Below are 12212 nucleotides of genomic sequence, written 5' to 3' on the forward strand. Positions count from 1 at the left end.
CATGGAAGAGGGCACTCCTAAAGTGGCAGTTTATTTTTCCTAAGATCAGGGACTGGTATTTAAAGGCCAGCTGATAAAGGTTATAGCCTTAAATATTGAATGTGTTACCGGATTTTATTTTTGCCTGAGCAAGCTAATGAGAAGTGACAGTAACTGATCTGGGAGGAGGAGATATAGTCTGATGGGTAAGGTTATGTGTATACTTTCACACCGAATTTTATTATTCTTTGGGACTGACATCAATATTCTGTTCTGGACACTGCCAACACATTCAATTAAAAAAAAAAAAAAAAACGTGAACTGCATTACTAAGAATTTAATTGTATTTCCTGTCTTGGGTTTTAGGGCTTATTAATCATGTTTTACCTTTTCAAATATGTATGCTTTTTTCATTCAATAAAATTGTCTTAATATTAGAACTGCCTCATGATTTCATACTGGAATATTTAAGATGGCAATGTGAATCAAATTGAAGGAAAGTGAATTTTATTTTTAACTGGGATGTGATAAAAGTCACATAAATTCATGTAACCAAATAGGCCTTTAAATTAGCCTTTCCAATACACAGCCCTCTATTAGCCATATGCAGAAAAGTTACATTCACGCTTGGTGAAAAAGCTCCTACCTGTCTCAGTTCTGATAGTCCCTTAAGGATTGCTTGCTGTCGATCCCTGTTTTTCACCAAGTTAGGATTAAGAAGTGGGTCCCTGACATCAGAATCAAATAGCTGCCGTTGTTCTTGGTCACAGTCTGAAGACAGATGAAAGTGGTAAGTCAAATACCATCTCTAATGTGATATAGCCCTATCCTATAGTAGTCTAAGGATTCATTAATAAACTTATAAAGTAATATTCAATTAAAAAATTTAGTAATGGACCCCAAAAGAGAAATTCTACCTCTCCTGGCTAAGGGCAAGATTATTAATTTCGATTCTGAATTTAGTGTTGGGGGGAAGGATACTTCTATTTTACTTACCATGTGGATTTTGGTACTGAAGATCCTGGGTTAAAGGCCTAGATAGTGGTGCATCTGGATCAAGGTAATAAATCTCATTGGTTCGGACATAGGGGATAAAATGGGATGGTTCAGAAGGCCCAGGTGATGTTTCTGTTTGACTGCCTTCTAAGATCAGATTCTCTCTTTCATAATTACTGTTTTTTAGTGTCTGAGTTTGTTGTGTTCTGTTTTTCACTACTGGAACTGGTGGTGACTGAGACCTGTTTTTTTCAAAAACACAATTTTTAATGCAAAATTATGTATTTTAGATTAAGCATATCTACTCTTTAATCACATTTCAATTTAGTCTACATGTAACACCTTTAGAAACACTAGGAAGAGAAGTGAGTTCTATGATACCTTTCCTAAAATGGCAACAGAACAGGACGACTTTTTACTTGCCATGGATATATACAGTATAGAGGAAAAATGAGGATCAACACTGGCTGAGTTGATTTAAGCCTAATGTTTCTTCGAAACAATGTACTTACCATGTGAACCAGACTTGTTAGAGCCACATTCTGACACAACTCTAAACCACCTGGTTCATGCATAAAAGGCATAGAATAAAATTTCTAACTACCTAAATCTACTGGTTAACTGATTTCTCACTATCCCTACTACTCATTTCTTCACAACCTCCTCAATCCAAGGAGAAGGTCTTTTCCACTGTTGACATAACTGGAAAGTCAAAAGATTTATTTGGGAGAGACAGTCCCAAGCAGACTCTGCGCTAAGCACAGAGCCTAACGTGGGGCTCGATCCCATGACCCCGACCTCACGAAACCAAAAGTCAGTCACTTAACTGACTGAGCCAGCCAGGCACCCGAAGTCAAAACTATTTTAGCTAAGTTTGCAGACAATACCTCACCTATATTCCTACCTAGATGTTTAGACCCAGTCCTTCAAATTTTAGGTAAAATGTCAGTCATATTTCCCTTAAACCTCTATTTCTCACCTCTAAGTCCCTATACTTTTCTGTTGCTGACTTCATATATATACATGCTTTGATCTTACCTATATTCTGAGCAAAATATTTTGTACTTCTTTTGTCCCACACAGCACTAAGTAGCTATGGAATCAATCCAATCCATAACGTACCTTTCCTTGCCAAAAGCATTACTTTTCAGAGGCTCTTCTTCCTAAAGGGTAGATAAATGCGGACAGGAGTAACAGTACTGCCGTATGTCCCCACAAATATTTTTGAAAATTTGTTGAAATAATCTGAGGGTGATAACTGAGTAACAGATACTGCATAATGGGATAGATTTTGTATTTTTCCAGTCATGAAACCAATGCAGTAATTCCTGGCCTTGTAAAATTATCCTCTGTCTATATGAACTACAAACAAGTTTTGAATGGCTGTTTGAACAATGAATAGCATTAATCTATACAGGGTTTAGTGTTGAGTGTTGGTAAAGGACCAGATAGTAAACACTTTGGCTTTGTGGGCCACGTGGTGGTCTCTTGCAACTACTCTAAGCCAGACACAGACAATTCATAAAAGAATGAGCCTGGCTGTGTTCCTATAAAACCTGATTTACAGCATGATGGATTTGCCCACAGGCCATAGTCTGACAACCCCTGATATAAACTAAAGCAAATTTCTTAACTCTTGCTCACATATAGAACAGCCTTGTCAAAATAAGCTTGTGGAGAACTGTTTTCAATCTAGAAACATCAATACATACTTTAAAATATTTTTAAGACAGAAAAGTTTTACCTTTTTGATTAGATGCCACCTGAACCTTGGCTCAGTTTCTTGACATGAAGGAAGAACTGGTGAAGTGCCTCTGTTTTGACAAAGATGTCCAGGATTATTTCTTTCTACCAAATTGAGCAGTTCCATCTGCCTTCTTACTTTTTTTTCTTCTCTCTGCTTTTGCAGCTGTTTAGGGTACTTTTCTGATGCTGGAATATACCTTTTGAGTGGCTTATTTATATTCCAATCAGGCCTTTTAGGACATTTCTTCATATGTGTTTTCTCTGTCCTTGCAAACTCATTACACTGATCATTATACCAACTGTTTTCTTTTTCTAAGTTGGCTCCTTTAACCTGATTTATGAGTTCCTCTTTGTCTTTCTTCGTGTTAAACTGTTCATTAAATTCTGCAGGAGATGAACAATTTAGAATTTCCCTCTCTATTACTGTTCCACAGCATGATTCTGCACTGGTGAATGTTCCTGTATTTAAGTCATCTAGAGAAAAATTTCAGAGGATTAATTTTTAACACAGAATTAACTTTTTTTTCAAAGGCATTATAGTTTGGTTTTTTTCCCCCCCAAATTCTATACCCATTAAAAAAACTTTCCATTCTCCCTACCAGCTTCCAGCAACCACCATTCTACTTTCTATGATTTTGACTATTCTAAGTACCTTATAGAAGTGGAATCATACAGTATTTGTCATTTTATGACAGGCTTATTTCATATTAGCATAATGTCCTCGAAGTTCATCCATGTGTTTGTGTCATAATTCCTCCCTTTTTAAGGCTGAGTAATATACCACTGTAGGTGTATACCACACTTTGGTTTATTCATTCATCTATCAGGGGACATCTAGATTGCTTCTACCTTTTAGTTATTGATAATGTTGCTATGAACACTGGTGTCCAAGTAGCTCTTCTTACTTTTCAGTTCTTTTGGGTATACACAGAACAGGAATTGATCATATGGTAATTATTATTTTGAATTTTTTGAGGAAATGCTGTATGTTTCTATAGCGACTACAGTATTTTACATTACCAGTAGTGCACAAGGGTTCTAAATCTTACATTAAACCATTTTTAAGTATACCATTCACTGTACTGAGCAAACCCACAGTGCTCCACAATTTCAGACCCTTTGATTTACACCAAACAGAAACCCTCCATGCACTAAGCAGTAACTCCACATACCGCCTTCCCTCCCAACCCCCAGCAACCTCTCTACTTTCCATCTCTATGAATTTGTCCACCCCGCCCTAGACTCCTTATACGTGAGCTATAGGATATTTGTTTCTGTGCACTCTTCCTGGACCCCATGCCCAGCTTATTTACTCAGCAAGATGCCTTGGTCATCCATGCCACAGCATGTTTCACAACTTCACATGATTCAGTCTTCTTTAAGTAGGCTCCACACCCAGTGTGGAGCCCAGTGCAGGGCTTGAACTCACAACCCTGAAATCATGACTTCAACTGAGATAAAGAGTCAGACACTGGGACGCCTGGGTGCCTGTCGGTTAAGCATCTGCTTTTGGCTCAGATCATGATCCCAAGGTCCTTGGATTAAGTCCCGCATAGGGCTCCTTCCTCAGCGGGGAGCCTGCTTTTTCCCTCTGCCTGCTGCTCCCCCTGCTTGTGTGCTCGTTTGCTCTCTGACAAATAAAATCTTAAAAAAAAAAAAAAAGTCATACACTTAAACCTACCAAGCCATCTAGGCAACCCCAGATGATTCATTCATTCTTAGCATCACATAATAGAGACCATTTTTTAAAAGAAACGTTTCACAGGACTGTCCTGGCTTTCATTTAGAGTATACAAAAGCCATATATAATACCATCTTTATAGATATTTCTTTCTCAGCAAAAGTCTAATTTACATTTTTGGTATCAATGGTAACTGACAAAAAATTTTTCATCAAAAACAATGTAAAAAATTTAAGTGATTTTTTTTTTCATAACTTGGTTTGAAATTAAAGTACATAAATATACAGGATCTGGAAAATATCCTTCCGTTGTTTGTTTGAAGTACTGGGAAAATGTCTTTTATACCTCCCTTCTTGGAACCAAATTTTTAGGGAAATATTGCTGATGGTTTTGTTTTTTGTACTTTCAGATCCATATGACTCATATACCATTATTTCCTGCCTGCAGACCACTGCTGAATCACATACAACATTGGAAAATTTTCCTCAAAAAAAATTTCCTTACTTTCGATAAGAATAGCTATGAAGCCAGTTGAGCAATTCTACAAAAGGTTTTCTTTCACTCATGATTAAAATTTTAAATACACAATTAGCTAATGAAAAGTCTGTGCTGCACATTAAAAAAAATTAATAGTCCAGTTATTGCTCTCTTATCCTGGACACTTACTAGGTGTGCATTCCAGGCTACAGATACTCTAGGACCAATCCCTAGTAAGGCTGCCCAGCCTGCATCATTTTAATACTGGATTATCTTTTGCCACTCTATACCCACTTAACACCTTTTTCTACCATGACTCTCTGCCCTGGCAAGCAGACTGGTATGAACCATATCAATGGGTTCCTGGGTCCTCCAACTTTAGTCAAGAGGGTTCACAGGCAGATTAAAGGGAGGAAAACAAATGAAGTCAGGATATTTATTCCACTGTCTCATTCCCTGTGTTGACCTAAGGCTGACACTGTCCCCTTACCAAAGGTCACTGCTCCCCTCAAAGTTACCTCTAACACAACTTTTGCCTTCTAGGTTTTGGTAATCAGCTTAGCTGCTGCTAGCACCAAAGTCATAAACTATCTCTGATTCCCTCACACCCAGTTCTTTGGAAATGGTCCCCTTCTACATAAGCCATCTTGAATTACTCTATTTTGGGACCCTGACTGATTAAATTCTCTTATTTAGAGCTATTCAGTGATAATACACATAATTTCACTATCTTAAAGAATTATTTTCACTTTCCCCTTAAATAATGTGTAAGAGTCATATAATTCTGTTATTTATCTGGACATAGGGAAGGGACTGAATAAGATTCATCAAGCTTAAGAGCAAAGTATCATAAAATACCAAGAGCTCATAAGCAGAATAATTTTAGATAAGTGAGCAGCTTTCAGGTAAGTAACCCAGAGCTTCTCCCTGAGGTGCAATGGGTTTGAACCCTACACTGGGTACCCCAGCTTTGAAGATCTGCTCTTGAGAGAGGAGTTCCCAAAACATCTAGCTTTGAAAGCCAATAGGGCTCATGTCCATGAGACCCACAAAGCTATAGCTGAAGGAAAAAATGGCTATTCTGTGGACTAACTTGCCCCAGGGCCCAGCAAAGAGGCAGCCAATAGTACCCAGAGTTATTAATATAAGTAAATGAACTTCTTTCACATAAAGTGTTGGCCTAAGGGGCAGGCATCTAACTTACCACATATCTAGGGACTTACTGGGATACTATTCCAGGGAAATGAGGCTGGCAGGCACTACCTTCATTTAAAACTCTAAGCCTGGGTGCCTGGGTGGCTCAGTCGGTTAAGTGTCTGCCTTTGGCTCAGGTCATGATCCCAGGGTCCTGAGATCAAATCCCGCATCAGGCTCCCTGCTCAGTGGGGAGTCTGCTTCTCCCTCTATCTCTCTCCCCCTGCTCATGATCTCTCTATTAAATAAAAATAAAATCTTGGGGGAAAAAAAACCCTAGGCCTACCCTGAACCCCTAACAGGTGCTACCTTTCACCCCCCCCCCACTCCAGCTGGCAGGTGTCTTCATGCTTTTCTTGTCCTACTTCACAGCGTCACTATCTCCCAGAGGGGAACTTTTATACACATCTGTTGCCCTGGATTTTATGTCATACCCTGGTTTCTGAAGCTGCTATGCAGTGGGTACCACTTGATCACCAGGCCCTGGAGGCCAGGGGGGCTTCTGCTTGTGGTTCTAGTGGACTGCTGCTGCCTGGAGGTCTGGCTTCCACACAGCCTGAATCTAAGTGCTTACTCAGATATCCCTCTCTAGTACACTGACTGGTCTTGCCACACACAACTACTGGGAGCTTTTAAAAATAAAACTAGCTGCATGGACTATCACAAAGGTTTGAGAGACAACCAAGAGCTAGGGTAGGGTTGAACTATAGGTTCAGTGCTTACATGAGGCCCTTCCTTCCATCCTGGCAGCTGTTTCATCTGATGCATAGAAAGCAAGACAGAGAATCAAACAAAATGAAGAAACCAGAGGAATATGTTCCAAACAGAAGAATAAGATAAAACCTCAGGGTTAAAAAAACCTTAATGAAACAATTTACCTAATAGAGTTCAAAGTAATGCTGATAAAGATGCTCACAGAACTCAAAAGAATGGATAAACACAGCAAAAACTTCAAAAAGAAAATATAAGTATTCAAAGTACCAAATATAAGTCACAGAGCCAAGGAATAGACTAACTGAAGTGAAAAATAAACTAGAAGGGTTCAATAGACTAGATGATACAGAAGGATCAGTGAACTCAAAGACAGCATAGTGGAATTCATCCAATCAGAGCATCAAAAAAATAAAAGTGAAGATAGCTCAAGGAACTTATGGGACATCAAGTAGAATAATACTCAAATTACATGGAGTCCCATAAGAGAAAAATGGCAGAAAACTTATTTGAAGAAACAATGGCTGAAAACATCCCTAACCTGGAGAAGAAACAGATATCCAGATTCAGGAAGCACAGAGAATTCAAAATTTGAAACACAAACCATCACTAAGATTCGTTATAATTAAAATGTCACAACTTAAAGACAAGAAGCATATCTTTAAAAAAGTGAGAAAAATCAACTTGATACCTGCAAGGAACCCTCAGAAGACAGATTTTTCAGCAGAAATTTTGAAGGCCAGAAGACAGTGGCTCAATATATTCAAAGTGCTGAAAGAAAAACTTCCAGCCAAGAATATGTTATGTGGCAATTATCATTGAGAATTAAAAGAGAGTAAAAAGTTTTCCGAACAAGCAAAAAATAAGAGTTCATCGCCACTAAACTGGCCTTAAAAGGAATGTGAAAAAACAAAGGGCGCTAATCAACAAAAAAAAAATGAAAATAAAAACTTCATTAGTAAACATTAATACAAAATAGAAGTAGTGGATTAAGCACTTATAAAGCTAGTCTGAAGGTTAAAACAATAAAGTAGTAAAAATTACCGTAACTGGAATAACTAGTTAAGGGATACAAAAAATAAAAAGATATGAGGTAGAACTTTAGAGTGCACTCAAACTTAGATTGTTACCAACTTAAAACAGACTTATAAATTATTGTAAGCCTAACGGTAACCACAAAGCAAAAACCTACAGCAGATACACAAAAGATCAAGAAAAGAATCTAATACTATTAAAATCATCAAAAGAAAGGAAGACAATAGAGGAGAAGAAAGGAACTAGAAAACAATGAACAAAATGGCAAGAAGGACACACCTGTCAATAATTCCTTTAAGTGTAAATGTACTAAATTTTCCAAATCAAAAGACATGCAGTGGGTGAATGGGTAAGAAAATTAGACTGCCTATAGGAGACTCACTTAAGGAACCACACAGACATTTTAATAAAGGGATGGGAAAAGATGTTCTATGCAAATGGAAAAGAAAGTAAAGGTAGCTACACTTCTATCAGACAAAACATAGACTTCAAAACAAAGACTGCAGTAATTATGACAAAGAAGGGCATTACATAATGATAAAGGGGTCAATCCAACAAGAGAATATAACATTTGTAAATATTTATACACTCAACACAGGAGCACCTAAATATATTAAGACAAATATTCACACACCTAAAGAGAGAAACTGACAGGAGTACAGTATTAGTAGGAGACTTAAAACACCACTTACATCAATGGATAGATCATCCAGACAGAAAGTGAAAAAACAAACATTAGACCTTCCATTAGACCAGATGAACCTCACAGATATATTCAGAACATTCACTCTAAAAGAAACAGAATACACACTCTTCTCAAGTACACAGGGGACATTCTCCAGGACAGATCATGGTAGGCCACAAAGTTAGTCTTAATAATTATTATTCATGCAAATTCAAATTACATCATGCATTTTTTCAACCACAATGATATGAAACTAGAAATTAACAATTACCTGCAAAAAACTGGAAAATTCACAATCATGTGGAGATTAAATAACATGCCACTTAGTCAATAGGCCAAAAAAATAAAAAATAAATGTCTTGAAGCAAATTAAAATGGAAATACAACATAAAAGCTTATGGGATGCAGTAAAAACAGTTCTAAGGGAAGGGAAATTTGATAAATGCCTACACATCAAGAAACAAAATCTCAAATAAACATAACTTCCAATCTCAAGGAAAAAGAACCACCAAAGTCAGTAAAAGGAAGGAAATATCAAAGATCAGAATGGAAATAAATGAAATAGAGACTATGAAGACAACAGAAGGTATGAATGAAACTAAGCTGTTTTTTTGAAAAGATAAAACTGACAAACTTTAGCTAGAACCTTCAAGAAAAATGAGAGGACTCAGAATGAAAAAGACATTACAACCAATACAGAAATACAAAGGATCATAAGACTACTATGAACAATTGCACACGAACAAATTTGACAACCTAGAACAAATGGATAAATTCCTAGAAACATACAACCATAAAGAGAGAGAAAATCCAAACAGACTTATTACAAGTGAGGAGAATCAGTAATAAACCTCCCTAGAAACAGAAGACCAGGCCCAGATGGATTCATCGGTGAATTCCACCCTACATTCAAAGAAGAATTAATACAAATCCTTCTCAAACTCTTCCCAAAAATAAAAGAGGAGGGAAACACTTCCAAACTCACTTTATGAAGCCAGCATCACCCTGATACCAAAATCAGAGAATGCTACAAGAAAACTAAATTACAGGCCAAATTCCTCAACAAAATAGTAGCAAACAGAATTCAACAATACATTAAAAGAATTATACACCATGATCGAGTAGGATTTATTCCAGAGATGCAAGTATGTTGCAACAACTGCCAATAAGACATACAACACAGTAACAAAATGAAAGATATAGATCATATGATCTCAACAGATGCAGAAAAAGCATCTGACAAAAATTCAACATCCATTTATGATAAAAATTCTCATATATAGGGTATAAGGGAATATACCTCAACATAAGACTATGTATGACAAGAAAATAGCTTACATAATATTCAGCAGTGAAAAAGTGAAAAGTTTTTTCTAAGATCAAGAACAAGACAAGGATGTCTATTTTCCACACTTTCACTCAACACAGTACTGGAAGTCCCATGGCAATTAGGCAAGAGAAAGAAAAGGCATCCAAGCTGGAAAGGAAGAAGAAAAACTATTTACGATAACATCTTATATATATAGAAAACTCTAAAGACTCCACCAAAATCTGTCAGAAAAAACAAATTTGATAAGGCGCAGGATATAAAAATCAATATACAAGAATCTGCAGTGTTTCTATACACTAAAACTTAGAGCAATTAAGAAAAAAATCCCACTTGCAATTGCATCAAAAATAAAATACCTAGGAATAAATTTAACCAAGGATGTGAAAAACCTGTACAATGAAAAACGATAAGACATTACTAAAAGAAACTGAAGAATACATAAATAAATGCAAAGACATTCCATGCTCACTGACTGGAAAAATTAATATTCTTAAAATATCTGTACTGTCCAAAGCAATCTGCAGAGTCATTGCAATTCCTATCAAAATTCCAATGGCATTTTTCAACAGAAATAGAACAATCCCAAGATTTCTATGCAAACAAAAGACCCTAAATAACCAAAGCAACTGTGGGAAAGAACAAAGCTGGAGGCATCACAGTACATGATTTCAAACTACATCACAAAGCTATAGTAATCAAAATAGTATGTCACTGACATAAAAACAGACCCAGATCAAAAGAACAGAACAGGGTGCCAAGAAATAAATCCACACTTACACAGACAGTTAATTTACAACAAAGGAGCAAAAAATACACAATGGGGAAAGAACAGTCTCTTCAGTAAACAGTGCTGGGAAAACTCGACAGTCAAATGCAAAATAATGAAACTGGACTACTATCTTATACTATACACAAAAATGAGCTCAAAATAGATTAAAAACTTGAATAAAGGACCTGAGACAAAACCCCTAGAATTGAAAACATAGGTAGTAAACTCCTTGACATTGATGTTGGCAATGATTTTTTTAATCTGAGTCCAAAAGCAAAGGGAACAAAAGTAAAAGTAAACAAGTAAGACTGTATCAAACCAAAAACATTCTTCACAGCAAAGGGCAAAGGAAACCAACAAAATGAAAAGGCAACCTACTAAATTGGAGAAAATATTTGCAAATGATATATCTGATAAGGGGTTAATATCCAAAATACATAAAGAAATCATACAATGCAATAGCAAAAGCAAAGATACAATCTGATTTTTAAAATGGGCAGAAGATCTGAACAATTTTCCAAAGAAAACCTGCAGATGGCTAAGAGCTACGTAAGAAGATGCTCAACATCACTAATCATCAGGGAAATGAAAATCAAAACCACAGTGAGATATGGCCTCGTACCAGTCAGAATGTTGAGTATCAAAAAGAGAAGAAATGACAAGAATTGGCAAGGAGGTGGAGAAAAGGGAACCCTCATGCCCTGTTGGTGGAGGTTGTAAATTGGTAAATTTCCACTATGGAAAACAGTATAAAGTTCCTCAAAAAATTAAAAGAACTACTACCACGTGATCCAGCAATTCCACCTCAGGGTATATATAGGACACTAACTCAAAAAGATATATGCACTCCCATGTTCACTGGAGCATTATTTACAATAGTAAAGACATGGAAGCAACCTAAGTGTCAGACAAATATAAAGAAAATGTAGTGTGTGCACACACACAAAAGAATATTATCCAGCCATAAAAACAAATGAAATCTTGCCATTTGTGACCACATGGATGGACCTTGAGGGCATTATGCTAAGAAAAAAAAGAGAAAGAAGAATACCATAACGATCTTACTTATATGTGGAATCTTAAAAACTATATATATATATACACACCAAACAAAACAAAACAAAACAAAACAAAACCACACAGATGCTCATAGATAGGGATATTTTTGCCAAAGGCAGCAGTGCGAGGGGAAGGAAAGGCAAAATGGGTGAAGAGTCACAAGGTACAAATTCCAGTTTATAAGTCATGGGGATGTAATGTACAACACAGTGACTATAGTTAATAAGAATTCCACAATTAAGAGAATAAATCTTAAAAGATCTCATCACAAGAAAAAAATTTTGTAACTGATGGTGATGAATGTTAACTAGACTTACTGTGACCACTTTGCAGCATACACAAATATAGAATCATTATGTTACACACCTGAAACTAATGATATATGTCAATTATCCCTGGATTTCAAAAAGCGAAAAGTTAAAGGGATTTCCTGGATCAATCAAAATAAAGCTATTAAAAAAAAATTTCCCAGGGGCGCCTGGGTGGCACAGCAGTTAAGCGTCTGCCTTCGGCTCAGGGAGTGATCCCGGCGTTACGGGATCAAGCCCCA

General features: G+C 36.6%; 1 protein-coding gene across 8 annotated transcripts in view; it reads right to left on the reverse strand.

Moving 5' to 3' along the window:
* Positions 1-12212, reverse strand: part of CCDC66 (coiled-coil domain containing 66) — a 75509-nt gene that overhangs the window by 23626 nt on the left and 39671 nt on the right. For 7 of the 8 annotated variants that reach the window (XM_087866949.1, XM_045807387.2, XM_045807382.2 and 4 more), the window contains 4 exons: positions 2720-3195; positions 2098-2138; positions 976-1217; positions 626-750 (listed from right to left, as the gene is read on the reverse strand). In XM_087866949.1, coding sequence (XP_087723075.1) covers positions 626-750; positions 976-1217; positions 2098-2138; positions 2720-3195 — 884 coding nt within the window. Of the gene's footprint in view, positions 1-625; positions 751-975; positions 1218-2013; positions 2139-2719; positions 3196-12212 lie in introns of those variants that run through there. The other variant, XM_087866953.1, reaches the window with a different exon arrangement.

This window comes from Ursus americanus, chromosome 14, assembly GCF_024610735.1.
Source record: "Ursus americanus isolate L20-20 chromosome 14, mUrsAme1.1.p, whole genome shotgun sequence".
Taxonomy (NCBI): Eukaryota; Metazoa; Chordata; class Mammalia; order Carnivora; family Ursidae; genus Ursus; species Ursus americanus.